The 21,159-nt window shown below is 46.1% G+C and overlaps 2 protein-coding genes across 8 annotated transcripts in view; both read right to left on the reverse strand.

Moving 5' to 3' along the window:
• The window catches only part of arhgap46a (Rho GTPase activating protein 46a), a 30,249-nt gene extending 22,319 nt beyond the window's left edge, over positions 1–7,930 (reverse strand). For both annotated transcript variants that reach the window (XM_058066511.2, XM_058066502.2), the window contains exon 1: positions 7,793–7,930. In XM_058066511.2, coding sequence (XP_057922494.2) covers positions 7,793–7,806 — 14 coding nt within the window. In that variant the 5' untranslated portion in view covers positions 7,807–7,930. The remainder of the gene's footprint in view (positions 1–7,792) is intronic.
• Positions 7,931–8,694: 764 nt separating this feature from the next.
• The window catches only part of sulf2a (sulfatase 2a), a 37,231-nt gene continuing 24,766 nt past the window's right edge, over positions 8,695–21,159 (reverse strand). For 2 of the 6 annotated variants that reach the window (XM_078794455.1, XM_078794458.1), the window contains 20 exons: positions 20,331–20,566; positions 19,628–19,867; positions 19,414–19,565; positions 18,521–18,690; positions 15,891–16,041; positions 15,520–15,695; positions 15,305–15,433; positions 15,041–15,097; positions 14,813–14,942; positions 13,901–14,108; positions 13,427–13,685; positions 13,251–13,347; positions 12,372–12,466; positions 12,235–12,294; positions 11,995–12,161; positions 11,208–11,350; positions 10,984–11,122; positions 10,871–10,904; positions 10,513–10,566; positions 8,696–9,888 (listed from right to left, as the gene is read on the reverse strand). In XM_078794455.1, coding sequence (XP_078650581.1) covers positions 9,858–9,888; positions 10,513–10,566; positions 10,871–10,904; positions 10,984–11,122; positions 11,208–11,350; positions 11,995–12,161; positions 12,235–12,294; positions 12,372–12,466; positions 13,251–13,347; positions 13,427–13,685; positions 13,901–14,108; positions 14,813–14,942; positions 15,041–15,097; positions 15,305–15,433; positions 15,520–15,695; positions 15,891–16,041; positions 18,521–18,690; positions 19,414–19,565; positions 19,628–19,867; positions 20,331–20,566 — 2,728 coding nt within the window. In that variant the 3' untranslated portion in view covers positions 8,696–9,857. Of the gene's footprint in view, positions 9,889–10,512; positions 10,567–10,870; positions 10,905–10,983; positions 11,123–11,207; positions 11,351–11,994; positions 12,162–12,234; positions 12,295–12,371; positions 12,467–13,250; positions 13,348–13,426; positions 13,686–13,900; positions 14,109–14,812; positions 14,943–15,040; positions 15,098–15,304; positions 15,434–15,519; positions 15,696–15,890; positions 16,042–18,520; positions 18,691–19,413; positions 19,566–19,627; positions 19,868–20,330; positions 20,567–21,159 lie in introns of all 6 variants that reach the window. The other 4 variants (XR_013629372.1, XM_078794456.1, XM_078794457.1 and 1 more) reach the window with 4 other exon arrangements.

A 21,159-nucleotide genomic window follows, 5' to 3' on the forward strand; every position in this document is an offset into this window, starting at 1 on the left:
ATAATTACAATAAAATTAAAATAATTATTATATTATTATTATGTAAAATATGCAATATAACAATAATATGTATAATTAATATAATAATTAGCATTAATATAATAATTATAATAATCATAATAGTTCTAATAATAATTATAATAATGTAATAATAATAATAATAAGCACAAGCACATAATAATAATAATAATAATAATAATAATAATTATTATTATTATTATTATTATTATTATTATTATTATTATTATTATTATTTTTATTATGTGCTTGTGTCCCTTTTTTCAGGAGCACTTTGTAAACAACAGACCATGTCAAAAAACGAAATTGATAAAACCATCAAAAGGTTGGCTCAGGCCATGATGCCAGGTTGTATGTTGAGTTTAAATGAAATACTTTGGAAAGATTGGGCGGGCCGTATTCAAACACTTGGCGGGCAGGATGTGGCCCCCGGGCCGTAGTTTGCCCACCCCTGATCTAGACGCTATGCCACGCTAACTATTACATCGCCGTGAGGCCCTAATTTACCCTCATCTATTAGATAATCAATATGAAGAGAGTTGTTCTCGTTTGCCTGAGGTCTATGGAGATCTTGGGTACACTTGGTCTTTGTTCTTGGGGGTCAAGGAGAACTTGTGCTTACTATGGTCACTCATTATTTCATGGCAACTAAAAATAAACCTTAACAAATTGCTAAAGAAGTCTCTCCAGAGCGTACCATTGAGTCCTAAGGCATAAATAGACCAACACAGCAAGACACGGTTACATAAATGCTCATTCTTAACCTTCTTGCTACTCAAAGTATGATCAACCAGAGTCCTCCTTGTGAAGGAGAACTACATCAATCATCCACAGCGTTCATTCGACGCCAAAAATAACTAGAAATGAGTTCAGTTTTCCCCGGTGTGAGGGAAACACCGGAATATAGTTCATGGAATCTGCCCCATTGTTCCAACTGGCACTTTTCCCACCCAGCAGCAGTAAACAGGCCAGGACAATACGTAGACTTGGAAGCGGCCAACACGCGGCCTCGCGTCATTGTCCGATGCTGGAAGTTTAACGATTCGAGCTAAATGAGCTAAAGCTAAAATCAACGGAGAGAAAAAAAAGAGTTTGACCAAATAAAGCTTCGGTAATCAGAGACCTTAGTCCTGGCACACAGTCTTCTCTGTTCCACGCCGTGTCCACCACACCGGGTTGTTCAAGTGAGACAAAAAGCCTGTTAGGCCGCCATTACTATTTAGCTATTTCTTCAGGTCACCTTTGACCTTTCCAACAACAGGCTACTCTAAGCTGGCTGTTGTGGGTGCATTCTCTCACAGGGCTCGCCATTCATCTCAGAAACCTTAGCTGTCTGTTCTCCAGGCACATCAATAGGTGCCAAGGCCCGCCCTCGGCACCCCATTTTCCTCTTTAGAGACACAGGACAGGACCATACTTTCTCCTTAGATACCATTCCTAAAATAAGTAATGACTTAGAATAGAAGCGTTTACCCCGACCAGGATGCCAAATGAACTATCCAGGGTGGAAGCCTGAAGACTCAGAGGGGGGGTGCTGTTACAGAGTCCACTTTGAGTGGCCTTTTCCTCTGTGTAAAGGTTGTTTGCCAACCTTGTACAACATCCAATGAAGGTGGCTGCTAGGCAACTTCCTTATCTAAATATTGGAAAACAAGCTCTTGGATACGAAGGACAACTGTGCTGCAGGCAGCGTGTCTCGGGTCTAGGGTCTAGGGTCTAGGGTGACCACAACTGGTTGGAGAATTGCTATTTCAACTACAGATGCATTTTGGATCAAATAAACTATTAGTGTCTGCCTGGGCTGGGCCATATGGACCAAAACTCATATCCTAATATATTTAGGTAGAATATCCATATAGGGCAGGGGTCGGGAACCTTTTTGGCTAAGAGAGCCATGAAGGCCAGATATTTTAAAATGTGTATCTGTGAGAGCCATATACATTTTTTTAAACATTAAATGCAATAAAATGTGTGCATTTTTATGTAAGACCAACAGTTTTAGATATAATGGGCTCTAATTACGTAGACCAGGCACACTACCCCACGCCAATGGGGTGTGGCCAGCACACTTTCGTGAGCAGCGCAGTGTCTAATAATAAATCAAATACTTACAACTTACAACTTCAACTTCTGCTGCTGCATAATTTTGCACCATATTCAGTATATTTCATTCTTTTGGCCATCTTTGCCAGAAGGCTTGGTTCTGCAGCTTTAGCTAGGTGACTATTTGACTAAAAGAGAAAAGTTTATATTTACATGTTGACATCTCAATGACCGAGGTAGACTACCGCATTACCCAGTAATAATCGAGTTTTGGTGTTTGACTTGGAAAATATCAGAAAAGATGGATATGGTTGGCCGTATTGCAGTAGAAAATAGATGGACGAATTAAAATGCATAAAAAAGTTGATTTCTGTGATGTTTACTTTAAAATGTTAGCAAAATACATTTTTATTGTGGAAAGAAATGCTTGAGAGCCAGATACAGTCATCAAAAGAGCCCTACCTGGCTCCCGAGCCATAGGTTCCCTACCTCTGATATAGGGTATATCCACAGACAGTCTGCCCCAAATAAACAGGAATATAACACCATATCATATCAAACATGCCTTGTTCAAAGTTCCAAACCAAAACCGTGACTGTGAAACCTACAAAATCTATTTTTGCTGCATTTATCTATTCACATTGCATTATCGCGACTATTATATAACCCATTATATAGCCTAAAAAGTAGGACTACTTTCAAGGAAGCTGCCAATAAGGAATACATTTGAAAGAAAAGCTCCAAGTGTGTGTGTGTGTGTGTGTGTGTGTGTCTGTGTGCAGACGCACAGGCTTCTCTACGTCACTCAGGCATCCAAAGCAGCGAGAATGAGAGGGGAGAGTGCATGTTCCACATGACAGAAAAAAGCACTGCACCTGTCAATCACATTCTTTGGCCCTTTTGTTGGACACCTCTGATTCCCGGCGTGTCACCAGCGTCGAAGGCAGTAAAACTTGCAGCACCGTGCACGTGTACAATTACAAAGTACGCCAAGAGCAGATGAGTCTGTAAAGAGTAACAGACTTCTGAGCAGTTACATAATGTTTGACATCGTGTGCAATGCATACGTGTTTGTCTACCTTACACCCAAACTCTAAATTATGACTACATACCAATACATCCAATAATATTACAAATGAGCTCACACTACCGGTTTAAAAAATGGATAAAATGAGGTGAGATTCCTCGTCTGTGCTGTAGGTGGGTTAGCCTAAATTCCCCTGAGCTCACATGTAAACAGTCCCGTGTGGGACTTGTCACGGTTTCGGAGCGGGGGGGGGGCACATTTTGCCAAATGCCCCTAATGCTCTATAAAAACGGGGGATAAACGTTACGCTTCAACACATCAGCCAGCATTGTTGCAACACCGGGGGCCCGGGGCTTGTTCTTATCATTGCAGCGTGTGAAAAGCACAAATTGTGGATGTCCAGCCAGTTACCATCGTTGAAGATACCATCTTGGTTGGTTCTATTTTGACTGGCACGTTGCATGCTTTTCTGTAAATATTTGCATAAATGATACAACTACTTTCAGTGCATGGATACCAATATTCAGAGGCTAAAACGAAAACCTGACTGCATAGAAAATGCGAAAGCCCTTCAAAATGCCCCCCCCCCATGTTTCCATCCCTCAGTAGCAGTTGTCAGTGTCAATTCCTGTGGACTGTGCTGCCATTGGTTGAGTGGTCGTCTTTCACAGCATAAACGTGTCAAACTGGACAGAACGTTGTCTTGACTCAGCACATAGGCAGCAGGTTTGGAGTTAGGCGCCGAAAGGTGAGAGGATAGTGTCAAAGAGGCGGAAAAAAACAACAAATGGCTCCCCCCCAGTTAACACGGAACTGAAATGAATGGAGATCTATCAGTCTGGAAAAGGTTATAAAAGACATTTGTAAAGCTTTGGGACTCCAGCAAACCACAGTGAGAGCTGCTATCCACAAATGGCGAGGACAACCTTCCCAGGAATGGCCGGCCAACAGCACAGCAGTTGTGATGCAGTAAATCACTTTGCTTCGGTGTTATAATCTCACATAGTACTATGTGATAATACCTTCAGGGCATGATGTACTCATGCAGGCCCTCGTTCAACACTTAACACATATGAACACATATGAACACATATTGCATGTGCATGTTATTCTTTTTCAAAGAGATGCATTTTTCCAAAACATCTCCAAAATGCATTTACCATAAAAAAGAGCTCCCAAATGCCAGCTTTTATCCCATTTCCGTTAAAGTCTCCCATGTAACAGCCCCCCCCCCCACAATAAAGCCTCTCTTCTCATTTAGCCCACCAACAGTCACGCCTGTGGTCTTGCTCAGATTTGCGATGGTTACCAAGTTGCAGGAATGTCCTGTGATGACTCCCAGTCATATGCATTACAAAGCCCATGAAACGCAGCCCCTTCCCGGCCTGGGATGGTCCACGACAATGCCGACCATTGTCCAATCAACAGGCGGACTTCACTCGGGGGCGACTCACACGCTGGCGGGACAGGCCAATCAGAGCTGCAAAGGGGAGGCGAGTCCATCAGTTCTCGGGTGACGTCTTTTAACAGCTGTCCTAATCCAGAAAACTTGGCTTGCTTCCCTTCAACGTTGACACCAGATTAGACCGGATCCAACAAGGTCAATCGGCCAAAGCCGGGCATTCCCATGCTACTTTCCGATCCAGAAGTTTTCTATACACCCCGGACGGGTTGATTATCATCTCCTTGCTGCAAAATACTTCGCCCTTCAGAATCCCATCAAGGTTGAAGATAGTATTGCCTACCTTTGCGCCAATTCCAGTAGAAGGTGTCAGCCAAGTCAATAAAAACCAGTCCTGCCTTGCTCGTTTCCACCAGAAGAGTACACTCTCATCTTGCCCCAAGCAGGCATCGTCCGCAAGCAACCGCTCTGCTCAACAGCCACGCTTCTTGTCTGAGCCTCAAGTTGCCTCCTGACCAAACACAAGTCACCGTCCGCCCTAAAATCCCCCCCTTTTTCCCTACTCTAGGAACATGTGTCCATGTTTGGGGCCAGGACCGTGGACGAGTGTGAACATGTGCAGGGAACGCTGGGAGTGGGGAGGATGAGTGTGTTTACTCCACGCAGGGAGGCCTTGCTGCCCACTACCCCAGCTGTCTGAGCAGGGACAATGGGGCCGCAATGGGGCCACAATGGGGCCACAATGGGGCCGCTTGTTCAAACAAGAGGTTCAATGAACCCGTTAGGATGGAACAGTGCTCAATCATCAAGTTACCTGAGAATGATCTTGTTAGATTACTCAGGGCCACGCGGTATCTGGCAAGACCGACAACCTCAGCCGACTAAACGACCACTCATGGTCATCCAGACCCGACCATCCCCCTGAACACCTCCCTGCTGACATGACAAACGAGGCCACCGTCTAATCCCAGAGTAGAGTTACAGGGTGAGAAGGGGGTCAGCGGCAGACCGGGGAGCCACACAGGAAAGAACCGGACTGAAAGGAAGTCCTCGAAAGGAAGTAGAAGTGTCCTGTGAAGATGTTAATGATTGGTCTATGGGTCAATGTGGATCAATGCGGGTCTATGTGGGTCCATGTGGTTCTATGTGGGTCTGAAGACGGGAGAGTGGGGCGGATTAGGATTTAAGAGACTACTGAATCAAGAGTGAATGAGGAGTCTGCTCTATTTGCCAAATCTAACGTGACCTCAGACGTTTTGTATAAAATGTACGGTGGCCTCCGTTACCACGGACAACACTATGTTCCGTGTAAGGACTTTAGTCTTGGGCAGACTAGACCAAACCCCCCAGTTGACCTATTACATTACAAAAATGTGGACAAGCAAGTTGGCATGAAAGTGACCTTGCGCTAAGACCTGCCCCCCCCCTCCCATAGTTACTGTTGCTAAGTCTGTCAAGCTTCCAGTATGCAGTCCCTGGAGAAATAATACCCAAAATATTTCCAATTTCATACAGAAGTGAGGGGAATAGCGCTGAGCTAATATATACAGCGTAAGTCAACCACGGCATTGCCTGAGGATGGAGACAGACGACGAAGATATGAAGCGTTCCACATTGTTCCTGTACTTTTACAGTTGAACTGCTGAGGACAGCATAGCTTTTACAAAGGCAAAACAATAGCAATCCTCCTACTTTGGATTATTACAGAAGAAACGATAAAAACAATTTCCCTACAATCTCCCAGGATAACTTGTGTCCCTTCCGCCGGCGCCCCAAGCACAATCTTTTAACCATAACTCGGTTATTGGAAATATAGTCATCCCTCGTTCATAGCGGTGAATTGGTTCCGACCATGATGAATTCATTTCCGTGATTCAATGTTAACAAACGAATTATTTGTGTAGTTACACTCATACTATTCATGGTTTACAACACATTGCACAACTCTTATGCTGCATGGCATCGAGACGCCCACCAGCTAGCGAGCTAACCAGCTAGCCAACAAACCAGTGAGGCTCAATTTCTCCTAAACTTAAGAAGCCAAAAAATACCACTTCCACACAGAATGGGAGGAGAGCTTCATGACTTTATGCGGTGTTAAGGTAATGCAATGTAAGGTAATGGCTCAATGTTTTATGTCATTACTGCCATCTTGTGATCAAAATACACATTTATATTCCAATATGTTTTGGCTAAAAGTATACGACAGTCATTTATTCATTCATTTCTGTGTTCGGTCAGTCTGCACTTTTGGAATGTGGCTCAGCCAATGGCATTGCTTCCTGTACTCTGTACAGTCGGTGGCATGGCTTGGAGACCCTCTTCTGTCGTTGAAGTTGCGTAAACGGACAAACGGCAAGTGGATAAGAAGAAATCCATGTGCCAGCAGAGATCAGGAATGGAGCCGCAGGTTGGAACGAGGACTGCAACTAACCACTATTTACCGTTTCAATTCCTCCGATAATCGGTCAGGCCCGAAACGAACCAAATCAACACAATCCAAAGACAAACGTAATCCTTAGTGGTTTGGTCCATAACATATCAGAATAGGAAGTGCTCCGTCTTCAGTTTTACTTGACAGAATTCCCAGCCACTCCTTTGCAGCCTTTTGTGTTTATGCTTTGGATTTCGTTCCCTTACTGCACCCAAAATGAACCGAACCGTGACCTTAAAAGTGCAGCACGTACCGAACCGTGGTGCGGTTAAGGTGTCCCGTTACACCGCTATTAAATGCACATATTTCAGTAGCTGCACACAGAACGTAAGGCGCGTTGCACATGGAAGTAATAAAAGTGAAAAGCAGTCAAGGTTGGCACTGAGGAAACCAGGAAACCACCATGTGGAGACCATAAGACCAGGATCCTGTAGTAGAAGCGCGGAACATCTGCCTTCCGTTTCGGTTATAGGCCGCCTTAAACCACATCACTCCGACTAAACCAAATGGACAACTGGATGAGAAGAAGCCACATACAGCCCCGATATAGGGCTGCTAGTTGAGCACAGCCGTTTCCACCTCCACGTAAGTCGAACATAAAAACTTCACTTTAGCTTACGTGCTGTACGTTCAAGGCATTAACGACGTCACGATTCAAACATAGAAAAACAAACAATGTTTACTGCCTCATCTTTAAAAGTTACTAAAAACGAACAATATTTCCTGATTGAGCTTTCAAAGTTACCAAAGCTACTCACACAAACAATAGTAAAGAATCCGAAGAGCAGAGCTGAATGCGGCATGCCGCTCACCGACCAGCCTGACCCTCCATGTTCACCCGCTAGCTTCACATTAAAACACAGCTTACCTTGTCCCGGACATTTTCTTTACATTGTAACAAAACTCGACTCAAATGGTGCAATCTGAAAGATAGGATTGTGCTGCAGAGGTCCGAGATGAAGTTTCCACGAAGCACACTGAGCCGAGTGTTGCGTGGGGGAGGAGGGGCAGGGGGAGGAGGAGGGGAGGAGGGGCGACCCAGACTGGTCAATCCGAAAAGGAGTCTCCGCCCCCCGCACGTGAGTCAGTATGGGGTCACCCTGTCTGAAGCGGTGACGTGCAAAAGAATCGATGCTTTTGGGTGAATCACAAGTGTCGGTTGTCACTCCAGGTGAGCGGATCGATCCAAATATAGCAACAGTAGCGGTGACTCGATCGATGTGTTTCAGTTTTCTTCTGTTTCGTTTTTCAAATATATTGAATATAGAATTATACTGTTTACAAACTCAAGGAATATATTTAAATGTGTGTCACTAGTAGTTTTTGCTTTTGTTGACTTATTTAGCTCAGGCAACTGTATATAACAAAAAGGATTCAATTGGTTTCTTTATATGAATCATATATACGGCATCGTTTAACACAATGCAAAGGGGCTTGTCCACACATGATTCGATAATTTATGACTACGATGCGAACAGCCGTTTGGGAAACAAGCCAAAACAATTCAAACAACTCTTCGGAAAAGAGCCGAACTTCCCATCTTTGGTCTTGAACAACCAACATTGCAACTTTTTGTTGGCTCAACTTCACCTTAGGCGTTATGTTAAATTCATTTAGTAACACGATCCCAGGAACCTTTTGTGTGCTTACTTTTGTTATGCATCAAGTCAATGAGTTGGGCTGTTTTACCTAGCCTTCTGCCAGCTAGATCCGGTTGCTAAGCAACACACGAAAAACACAATTTCAGTTTTAGCATTTCAAAGTTAAATGCCATTATAATCTCATATTTTTAATTTCAATGTTTCAGCATGGCCGTGGAGTAAAAGTGAACGTTAAGAAAGCATCAAACGGACAGACAGCGACCTCTGCTGGACACAGTGTGGTCAAACAACACTTTATTCACAACGACTACCAGCACTCAGGCCTACGGACTGCCACTAAAACAAAATCGAACAAAGTGGGGGAGGGAGAAAAAAGGTAGATAGATTAAAATCCCATCATGAAGTACAAGATATCGTCGTGTTGTTCATAAACTTTACAGGTTGATGTATTCACAGTGAATCCTTTAAGTGCGTTTCCCAGTAAAGAAGCAAAGGACATACATATTGCAGGTACATACAAATTGCAGGCATCAGAATTGATCAATCTACATTCTTCTATCTATAAGTCCATTTGTTTCGACTCACACAGTGAGGTCCGCCTCTTCGCTATTATAAAAATACTGTAAACATTTATATGAATTGCACAACATACATTCGGTTACCAAGTGTAGTGTGGAGCACAGGGCATCATGTCTGTGTTGTTATCTTGTAGCACCATGGCACAGCAAGCTGGATGGAGACATCTACTGTGGGCTACTGACCGTACAAAAGGAGAAGGATGGGAGTCGCTAATACCTGTACACATTCTGCCAACGATTGTACCTTTTCAGGGTGTGGCTAACACTGCGTGGAGTTTGATGACCGCGCCTCACGTCCTCACTGGTTTGAGGAGGCGGGTTCACTGAGGACATTCATCAGTAAGAGTTGAAGGAAGGAAGTTTGTACAAGTGTCGTGCGGACAAAGGAAAGCGTTGCCACAGAACGACGTGAATGAGTAGCAGCGGCGTTGGCGGCTCCGTCCTCCCAGTCCGGTGTCACACGGGTGAAAGCTGATTAAAGCTAATACTTAATTATCTACAAAGCATCGGGACGGAGGAGCTTTGAGGAGCATACCGACTGTCCCGTCAGTGGAATGGCAGCCCTCCGTTCACGTGGACGGTCTCGGCCGATGGAGTTAACATGAGAATGAAATGAGTTCCGCAAGCTTCCTCGCCACTTTCTTTATGCCTCCTGTCGGTGGGAGTGGCTCCGTCATCAATCAGAGCCCAGACGCATGAAGTTCAGGTGATGGTCCATCGGATGTCTGGCGGTTGGTAGCGGGAGGCGGGCAGGTTAACCCACCCATCCTTCCCAAATCTGCCCCCTGTCGAGAGAACACAGCAAGTTGAGTCATGACCGGCGATGCTGGCTACCGAGCAGGGATCCAGTTGGGGTCTGATCCTGCCAGGCCAGGACTGTGGAGAGGAAGAACTGAAACTACAGAGACGGTCACATGACACGGTGACGCAACACGGCTTCTTCATGGCCTTTTTTCTTGGAAGGGTGGGGCGTGTTTGCAATGCGGGTACATGGAATCGAGAGACAAGGTGGGCAAACGTTTTGACTGGCGGGCCACGTAGGGTTAAAAGGGGCCGTCTGTAGCTAGGCGGCATCGAGCGGGATGACAGACTTGCTCACGGTGCAACGAAACAAAAGCAACACAGAAAGTTAAGCAAGCGCTACACATAGCGAGTAACTGAAAACTGCTCTTTCCAAATGCCCGCAAGGCATGCTGGGTAGTCCAGCTGCAACAACAATATGACGTTTGAACAATAACAATATGTTAACTATTCCTTGTTTACGACCCAATCAACACATTTTGGCATGGGTATTGTATGTAGATATTTGGTTGTCTGCCCGCGGGCCGCAGCTTGCCCACCGTCAAATGTGGATGGGGGGAGGAGGCTTGGCTAGCTACAGGATAACAAATTGGTGATGACAAACTCACAGCGATTTGGAGGAAGGTTTCTTCACTTTTGGCCTCTTTCGACGATGAACTGGCCTGAAGCATGCACGGCACGAGTACACGTGCAGAGCAAATGTAGACAAACACACACACGTGCACACATATACACACACACACACACACACACACACACACACACAGCAGAGACAATCAATTAGACTTCATTCCGAAAAAAACAGGAGAGCGAACACTGAACAGGGTTCCTGCATTGCGGCCAATCACAGGCTTCTGTTTGAGGAGTCCGATTTCAGCTGAAAGCGCCCCGGGTTCTTATGGGAACATGAATCCCATCTGTGAGGGTTTGTAAAAGTAATCAGAAGAAAGGAAGGGGGAAACGTACCTGTACTCACTAAAGTAGTTTCGCTCTTTGCCTCCTGAATAGAAACAGAAGTAACATTAGAAACGTAACGTCAGTCCCGCGCTGACAGGAGCGGAGACGTTACAATCCATCACTTTTGCCTTGAGGGGCTTCTTCCTCCTCACCCTTTTCAGGGTTGCACTGCTTGTGTCCCTTGCAACCACGCAAGTCCATGAGCTGCTGATGCATCGAATTCAAAGCGTTGCGGTCCAGGCCGCTGACAGCATTCATCAGCTGCGAGAAGAACACAAACAACGTGAAGCTTTGCCAAAATGTTGCCAGATGGGACGTCATTTCCTGACTGGGGAATGGAGGATACCTGGTACGGGTCGGTGTTGAGGTCAAAATACTCCAGGAAGCCAGTAGCAAACTCACAAAAGAGGAAGTTGTGCGTGTCGTTGATGGTCCTCAGGCACCAGTAGGTGTTGTTGTTGGCACTGGTGCACGCACAGAACGGGCCCACTGGGGGGGGGGAGGTTGGAAAGGTGGGAAGCGGATAGAACAACCTTGTTCCAAACTATTGTTTTCATCAAAGCTGTACTGGAATGTACGGGAGCTAAACATAGAGACGTTTTCCACCACGCGGCACCGCTGGGATGATTCCAGCCATCCATCTATCGCCGTGTTCCTTACGTGACGCACTGCAGCGTGACGAGACCACACGCCGAGTTAAGGACATCACACCATTTGTCCACTCTCGTTTTCGCTTGATTTTTCAGAAAGTTCTCACATTTCCGGAACAAAAAATTGGACACACTCGTTTGAAAGTGTCCAAACTTATCCTGAATTTGTGAATGATGTGTATCCTGAATTATTTTTATCTACTATATATTATTAGGGCTGTAACTAATGATTATTTTCTAAGTTGATTAATCGATTAATCGACTAAACAGTTAGGCCCTGGTGTGGTATGGGGGGCGTTTGCCGCCCGCAGCACATTCATTCATTTTCTATGCCGCTTGCCCTCACAGGGCCCGTAAGGGTATGCTGGAGCCTATCCCAGCTGAGGCAGGGCATATATAGACATATAGAGACATAGACATATAGACTATGGACTATATAGAGTATATAAGTATATATGTATTTAAATGTGTGTAAGTCCTCACTTGTCCAGAAGGGGGCAGTCTGCCAGTGGTGATTGTCATGTGTGAAGCAAGTGAGGCCCGGCATGCTGCAGGTGTCGTTGTTCTGGAGCCTCTTGAGGAATTTCCGTAATTTCTTGCGACGCTTCTGCTCCTTCTGCAGCCACTGCGCCTTCTGCTTTGACGGCACTCTGACCAGAAGGAAAATATTAGAACCCCGAGAGAGGGCAATCTGTGCAACGTTAGGTTTAGCACCACCCTTACCTGAGTGAATGCAGACGGCCGGTGCTGAACATAAAGTTGTCTTTGCTCTCCAGGGGATAACTTAAAAAGACAATATTGAAAATAGTTAGGACAACAAAAATAAACCACTAAACTTCATGTGGTGGAACGTTTGTCACCTGGGTGCGGTACACTGACAATCCTCCGGCCGCACCTTTTTCAGGTGACCTTTGACCTCACGCAGGTTCTTTATTTTGGTCTGCAAGGTTTCAATCTAAACAGAAGTAGGCACACGATAGAGACACACGATAAGCATGCTGATATAAATATATGTACACTACTTATATATTCATATGCTGTACAGTCATCCCTCCTTCATCGCGGTTAATTGGTTCCTGACCACAACAAGTGACTTTCTGCCAAGTAGGATTCAATATCAGTAAAGGGAATATTTTTGAAAAGCTGTGTTTAAGAGTGGTTAACATTATTAGAGCCCTGTAGGCATGAAATAACAACCCTATAGTCACCTTGATGCTCGTATTGGCGGATGTAGCAGACATAATAATAGACATGATAACTCACACTTTAACATTAGGATTGATGTCAGCCTATCATCCATGCTCACTAGGATGTTTGTCACTCGCTTGATAAACAGGACAGCCAGGATGACATGCATCCGGTGTACATGTACATACAACTACTACTGTCTATAACAATAGCAATATACCATGCTAACTAGTTTGTCTACAAATGATTTATTCGACCACTATTATACCACTTCCACACGGAATGGGAGGATAGCTTTTTTTCAACATGTCATTTTGGACACTTGATACTACATTCATTTCTTGAATACTACATACAGTATAACTTGTCTTTCAGTGTTTTTGACTAATAAATGGCCAGAGTCAACCCCAAAACATCCTCATTAGGGTCAGGGGGGTATGCTGGAGCCTATCCCAGCTGACCACAAAACAATGATCATACATTTATTCATGAATTTTACCAAAAAAAAACGCAATGTAGCGAGGAACAACTGCATATGAATACGGCCGTACCTCGTGCTCAATATGCAGCTTGTGGTCCTTCCATGCCTGCAGGGACTTATAAAGACCACCATCGCATTTTACTGTGTCATTCATGAGAATGGAGCACCTGAACACATCAAAAACAAAGGTAGTGAATAAATAACTAATTTAGTGTTATTAGTATTCCTATAATAACAGTTACACACCTGTATGTGACCTTGAGAGCAGAAGGCGGACTAATCATGTTCGTGGTGGGCCTGGCCGTGACCCCCATGCCACTGGACTCTTCATCGTCCTGCCCGTGCCCCCATCCTCTGCTTCCATCTCCGGGCCCGCTGCTGTTCCGGAAGCCCGTGGGATGGTGGTGGGAATCCTCCAGGTCCACAGCGTACAAGTCTCCATCAAGCTCAAATGACAGCGAGCGAGCCCAACGCTTCCTGGACTCAGACTTGATAGATTTCATCTCTGAAAAGGACAAGATGACACCAAGCCTCCATATTTTTATCTCATACACCAGATTCATTTGATACCCTGTCTTCCCCTGGTATGCCACTGGGGGGCAGCACATACACAGCCTTCTTTCATCGGTTTTAGTGGGAAATAAATGCAAAAATTTGTAGGCCACATTTCAAGTGAAATGGGACTAGGATAAGAATAAGTGATTGAAAAAGTGTTCTTACTCTTTTTAGTGAGCAGTTTCTTTCGCTTCAAGGCCAATGTTTTCACACCCACAATGCCGCAGTTGCAGCTGTCGGCAGAGGCGGAGGGAAGCAGCTGGGGGCCGCCGCTGGCCATCAGGGCCTGCATCCGTGGGGCGTAGAGACTGGCCATGCCCTTGCACTTATACAGCCTCAGCTTGCCAGTCGGGTCCTCCACGCACTGCCACTTCTGAATCGCAATCAAATGAATGACAAGATACAGTAAATACAAGATGGAATCATATTAAAAAAAATCGACATTTCATGTCAAAGGATTACCTTAATTTCTGGTGTACAAGACGCTACTTTTAAACTTAAAGTTTGAACTCTGTGGCTTATACAGCCGTGCGACTAATTTATGGCCAAATTCTAATCTTGTGGCATCTCCTTGACTTCAGAACTACGACTAATCGTTGAAATATGGCAGGAGCCAATCAGTGAACTTACAACGAGCTTGTCGACCCACTGGAAATAGCTCACAGTGTCACTTTACAAAGAGTGCTAAAATCATCACACAGTAACTTAACACTCAAAAGGTAGCTAAGAAATATCAAAGTATCAATAGGAGTTTAAAATACAAAAATATTTGAATGCATCTTGTCCAAGCAAAGCATTTCATTGATGGCCCCACTTCAATGACATCAGCCTCCCTCTGGGCTCCTCTGGCTCCCTCTAGTGGACAGAAGCAGCATCCATGCGTCTTCTATGCCACTTGTCCTCCAATGAAATGCTTTTGCAATTTCCAAAGGGTTGGCAAGCTCATGGTGAGTTTTTTCATAGCTCATGATCGGCTCCTGCGAATTGACAAGCTGCCTGCTCCTCATGAACTTCCCTTCAACCAAACTCTCCCAGCATACGTCACAGCTGCACTCCGGAAGGGTGAAGGTCAGATACCTGTCCCGGCTGCTGACAGGAAGTCTGGTACTCTGCCTTCTGGCACAGCTCCCTAACTCGCTGGTATTTGGGCAGGAAGTTCTCCTCCTGGGCCATTTCCTTCCCATCGGCTCTCTTGTGAGGAGGCTTTCTGAAAGAACAGGGAATGAATCATAGTCCAGACTTCCAGGAAGCCAGGAATTAGCAGGAAACAAGGCCTCCAATGAAAGGTCAGTGGATGCGGCATACCCTCGCTCCACCAGGAAGGAATCTCTCCAAGCTTTACTTTTCCTGTTTAAATGGAACCTGTTAAAAGGGAGGAATAAAATGTGTGATATTTGCGCTCAACCAACATTTCAAATGTCATTCTCCAAATTGTCAGATTGAGGGCCCTAAAATAATGAGGCCAAAGCAAATGCCGCAATAGATTGTGGTCCTCAAGTCCAACACAAACGGCGTTCTTAAATTGCTTTTTGAATGCCAAGATAAAAATACCAGTGAGGGAGTGTCTACCTGTTGACTGGTTTCTCGGCGTCCAGCAGCTTGAGGATGGACTTGCCATCCATCTCAGCGGGAATATCAACGCCAGCCATGTCCAGCAGCGTTGGCGCCAAATCGATATTCAGCACCATATGCGGGTTACTGCAAGGCAAGAAAGACCACAAGAAGAACACCATGAGGACTGAAAACCAAGCCAAGGGGCATCCCAACGGGCACCTTTCACTCACATGGCACCTTGCTCCACGTTCGGTCCCCGCACGTAGAAGGGAACACGGATATCAAACTCATAAGGCATTGACTTGCCTTTCACCAGCCCAAATTGACCGATATGGTAGCCGTGGTCTGACGTGTAGATGATGTAGGTGTTATCCACCTCACCCGTCTCCACCAACATGGCGTACACCTACAGGAGATGCAAGACGCTCATGCGATTTAAAAGAAAAGGAACTTGAATGATGTAACAAGCGTGTCAGTGAATACATGAAACAGTCCCAGTTAGATAAGCGCAGGTCTCTCAGGACTTGCTTTTCTTTTGGGCGCTTGTGGGAATGTGTGTACTACTTGGGGGAGGCGGTACTACTTGCAGTCGGCCTCCCACCTTCTCCATGCTGTCATCCACGGACAGCAGCGTCTGCATCCTCCTGCGCTGCAGCATGTTGGTGAACTGCATGTGGACGGGCTTCATGGGCCCCGTGTAGCGGAGGATCCAGTGTTTGTCGGGGTTGGGGGCGTAGTTGTAGCTTGGAGTTCTGGAAGAGGAACACACAGGAATGGGAGACAATTCAGATTTTCTTTCGAACCTTGAGGAGAAAGCAGTAAGTCACTGGTTTTTGCAGGTAGAGTACTGGTTTGCATGTTCTACAGTCCAGCCATCATTGTTACAGTAAAACACATACAACCTCATAAACAACATTATTCTGTTTCATTCCTGTATAGTGCATGAAACCACAGCTCAGAGATCGTCTAATTGATTCATTCCATCAGTGTTTTGCTTTTTCTTTGGCCTTTTCCAGTTTTATGACAACAACCGCAGAACCAGAAATGGGCCTTTTTGCAACATTAATGGTCCTTCATGTGTGCTTTTCCGCCACTTTTACCGACTGATCACGTTAAATCAGGAGCAACGGGCTTCAGTAGCTCGCCAAGGATACTTCGACATGATCACGGGAGGACAGAGGATCAAACCCGCAACCTTCAGGTGGAAGCCTGAGCCACTGAGCCACTTTGCGGATCTAAATCTGATGACCCAATGTCTGCGAATGCATCTCGTGTTCTTGTGTGTGCTCGCCACTCGATGCGCCGCCACAGGGTGTTTATGGGCGTTGAAGGGCAAGGACACAGCTGCAGATATCTGCTGGAGAAGAGCATGCCATGAAGACAGGACAGTGTTGTGTTTCCAACAGTCTCGTTAAAGTCAACATATTTGACAGGTTTGTGTGTTCTGTAATTTGGATCACCGAGGGGTGACGGTGGGTCCCACAGCGTAACCATAAATCGTACACGATGTCTCTCACGGCTATTTTATACATTGAGGAACTATTTCTGGTACAGTATCGTTGCCAACTGTTAAACAACATCATGTCTTGTCAAAGTGTCGTCCTGATGGAAAATGTTGTCTTGTCTGAATCGCCAGCCGCAGCACTTGTACGATTCCCGTATGGCATGCAGTAGGGCTTCATATTTGCTGACTTCTTCGCCTCCTTTGTTATGGTGGACGTTTCGGCGCTTCCGAGAGTGGAAGTGGAAACGATGCATGAAAAAAGCAGACTAATTATAGCGCTGCAGTCCGCAGTTTGCATTTTTTTGGAGGTGCACACGGAGCTAAGTGGAAGGGCTTGGCGGGTGCGATGCCAGCTGGCGTTGCTCAGTGGCACTGGAGCATAACTTACTTCACTTTGTACGTTTGGGGAATATGCGCTTGATTCTTTTTATGAAGTCCTTTTCATGCTTGGACGACGGCTTGAAAAGTTCCGGCCGATGGATGACGTGTTCATTATTTCCTAAGTGGAGATTGGACAAAACCAGAATGGACTGAGTTTGACCTCAAAAGGTTCCACTGTGGAGCACAAAGTGCTGCATCGAGTCTTGGCTGTGTTCTCACGCCAATGACCTTTGTCCGTGTCTGCTGACCTTTTCATTCCCGAAGTAGACGTCAGGATGTTAATGCAACCCCGGACAGGAAGCTGTGCCAAACACGTGAAATGCAAAGCAGTGCAATCGATGGCGGTGAGCGCGGTGATCAATATCCTCTACAAATCACACGGCCCTTCAATTATTTGGGAATAAACAATGCTAAATCACCAAGGACATCCAAGAAGCAAATGAATTTAATCTTTAAAAGGATCGATTAGACTCTAAATAACTGCTAATGTCTTGTGGCCTAGCTTACGGTCGCAAATGTAATGTAGTGTAAACAAGGTGAGAAGTTTTATCAACAGTACAACAGGAAATCACTGCCTCTCTCTTAATGTAGTAATGAGAATGGGGGGGGGCATGCAGTGAAAAAATAAGTATACATTGAACAATGACCCAAGGGATGCAAATGTACGGAGAAGGAGCAATTAAAAGTTAGTATGGAAGCACTGGGGCCAAATTTGAAGACTATTCTGGGTCTAAAGTCTGCCTGGCACAGGTTAATGATGGGGGGTGGGGGGTGGGGGGGGGTAGATTAATCAGAAGAATGGGAAGCCGGAGGGAAAGGGTAGCAACTGCAGTCTAATTACTGGTCCTGGATCTGTCTCCGGGGGCCAATAGCAGACCCTCTATTAGCCAGCAGCGCCGGTCGACCAATCAGGAGTCCGATACGTCAAGCGGACCGAGGCCTGGCTGCCGCGTGGGTGGATGCGTCCGTCATCATTAGCTATGCATTACATTGACAACGTTCATGCCGCTCTTTGATCATGGCTGACAAAATGGTACAAATTAGCAGGGCTCGTTACAACGGCGGCGCGAGCGTGAACTGGAGTGGGCCGAGCAGCCTCGCTCAGACGAGGCTCCGTTGCCAAGAGCGTCCTGCCAGCGGGAAGATAAGATGGAGATGAGATGATTGAATCGGTTATTGAATTATGGCAAAATGAAATGAAGCGAGAATGAAGACGTCTCATGAGCGAGTAAACAGAATTAGATGTCGGAATGTAAGATCGACTTTGAGGATTCACGAGGCTTGCCGTGTCGGGCCAAGGATGGAAAAGGTGCGTTCGCTCAAAACGACACGACTCGGGTCCTTACATGTGCTGAGAAGCGTTGGGAAAGGCAGTGCTGTACTGAGGGGCGGAGTCCTCTGGACCGTGGGGCGCAACGTGGCTCAGAACCATCATGACGGGGCGGTTGGGATACATCCTCTTGGACGTCCGAAAGTAGCTGATGCTGTCGTTGGTAATGACGTCCGTCAGGTAGTCCTGTGGAGATGAGACGCGTAATGGACGTCAGCCACAAAGATCTTTGATTTACTACTTTTTTCTTAAAGGGGAACTATTATGTCATTTTCCACCCTTTGTATTGACACGTGGACTCCTGTAGAGCAGCTACACTCAATAACCCACACAGAAATCTCTCTAGATCTTACAGAATCTGCACCTATTCCAGCTGAATTTAGAAAATGTTTTTTGAAAAAAAAAAAGTCCGGCTCACTGTGACATCACAGTGGAACCGAGCGTTCAGAGCCACCCGAAATGTCTTTCAGGGCTCACATCCAAATGTCCACACCTCATGATCTTAAACGTTGACCGGTTTAACACCAGAATCCAACATTTTTAGGTCGGAAAAGCGGAAAAAGCATCATAGGTCCCCTTTAAACTGTAGCGCTGCGGCTAATTTATGGCTAAATCCTACTCTTGTGACATCACCTTTACTTCAGAAGTACTACTAATTGTACTACTAATACTGGGACGCTCGCAAATCAATCTGTGACGATCTTTGTTGGATGTCAGTGGAGGTTTTTAGTGGTCACCATTCCAAGAGTTTTGGATGGGAAAATGAAACCTAAAATGGCGGTGGCTTTGAAGACCATGTTGAAAGCGAGCACTGATGTTGGCGTCGACTCTCCACATTACACTGACGGCACGGCCAAGCATCAGCAATCATCATCCCAGGATAGCGTGGAATTCCAATCTTTCTCTCACCTTGGGATAGTCACTGCTGTGTTTCTCCCGAACCCCGTTCCGACAAAGAGTGTAGTTGTAGAAGCGCGAGTTCTTGACCAGGGCGACCCATTCCCTCCAGCCAGGGGGAACGTAGGATCCGTTGTACTCATTGAGATACTTTCCAAAAAAAGCTAAAAACAAAGCACACGGTGTGATTTCATGCGAATGACAAACATTCTGACGTGACGTTTACCCGTCCTGTAGCCGGAGTTGTTAAGGTGCACGGCGAAGGTGTGCGGCTCGTGGTGGGCCTGCCAGGACGGCGAGGAGCAGTTCTCGTTGTTGGTGTAGGTGTGGTGGTTGTGCACGTACTTCCCCGTCAGGATGGAGGAGCGGGACGGGCAGCACATGGGCGTGGTGGAGAAAGCGTTGGAGAAATGCGTGCCGCCCTTCTCCATAATGTGGCGGGTTTTGTTCATGGCCTGCATGGAGCCTGAGAAGAGACTCGGAGGTTTAGGTGAGGTTTCGAGGTGGAAAAGATGGAAAATATAAAGATGGGGCACCGGAGAGCAAAGCGTTACGGCATAAATCCTTCTGCTTAAGTGTGACCCATTGGGACTCCTGTGTAGTAAAAGCTTCCCAAGCTGATGGTAATTGTTTGGGGAAACAGATGCTTGACCATAAATTCCTGCTTTTCAATGAGAGTCCTCTCACTAGCCATCAGAGGAGGACAAAGGATGTCACCCGGGCTATTATACGGCCACTCCACTCCAATACGCCACTGAAGAACGTAAGTGGGGGGGGGGGGGGCGGCGTTTGGCACCTGAACAATGGCGGGCATAGGCAGCCGGTATTTCCTGCCAGTGATGGGAGGCGGTGAGGGGAGCGCGTGACTTTGACTCTTATTAGGCCAACATTCCCTTTCCGGACAGATGGAGGAACGTAATCATACTCACCCAGTTCGATATCCTGATCATCTGTCAGGACGAGGATGATATTTGGTCGGATGTTGCGCATTTGCCGGTCCCTTTGCAAGCGAGACCTCATGCGGTATCCAGACAGGTAGCTAGAACCCTGCGCCACTGGTAGAACTCCTCCAAGGAGAAGGAGAAGCAGAAGAAGCGGAAGAGGCTCCGCCATCACGATCGCCTCGTCTCGGTCGTTCCTTTCAGCCTCAGCTAGCTTCCTCCACCTGAGAGACGAGGATATACGCACACACGCACACATGAACGGGAGCGGGTAAAAAATAGCATCTGCACGGCCATTACGGGCTGCTCCTCCACACAAATGCGCCCGTTTGAGCTGAGCTCAGCTCGTTAATCAATCATTAATGATGCATTAGAGTGGTGTCATTGGCTGGCTGTAATGATCTCTGGCGATGAACACATGCCTGCAAGGCTGGGGCTAATGGACCTGGATGGGGGCCAACGCGGCCCTCGCCACCCGGGGAGAGGGTGAAGGAGGGACGGGGGCAAAGGTGAGTGACGGGCGAAAGGGAAAGGGGATGAGGAGAGGATGGGGGCGGGGTCAGTGAGCAGTAATGTGGAGGGCAAATCGAGGGATAATTCCAGTTTGATTAACAGGACAAACTGGTAGTACAGGAGCAGACAAAACGCGGGGGGAATACAGTAGCAGGTCCGCATTATTTATTACATCGCATATCAGAAACTGCTGTTGTACTACTCGGCAGGAGATATGACATTAAACAATGAACAATTCCTAAAAAGTAAATTAGTAAAAACTGTCATCAAATAAATCAGTTTTCCAACAATTGAATCACGATTA

Source organism: Doryrhamphus excisus, linkage group LG11 (assembly GCF_037039965.1).
Source record: "Doryrhamphus excisus strain RoL-2023G ecotype Guam linkage group LG11, RoL_Dexc_Guam_v1.1, whole genome shotgun sequence".
NCBI classification, from domain to species: Eukaryota; Metazoa; Chordata; class Actinopteri; order Syngnathiformes; family Syngnathidae; genus Doryrhamphus; species Doryrhamphus excisus.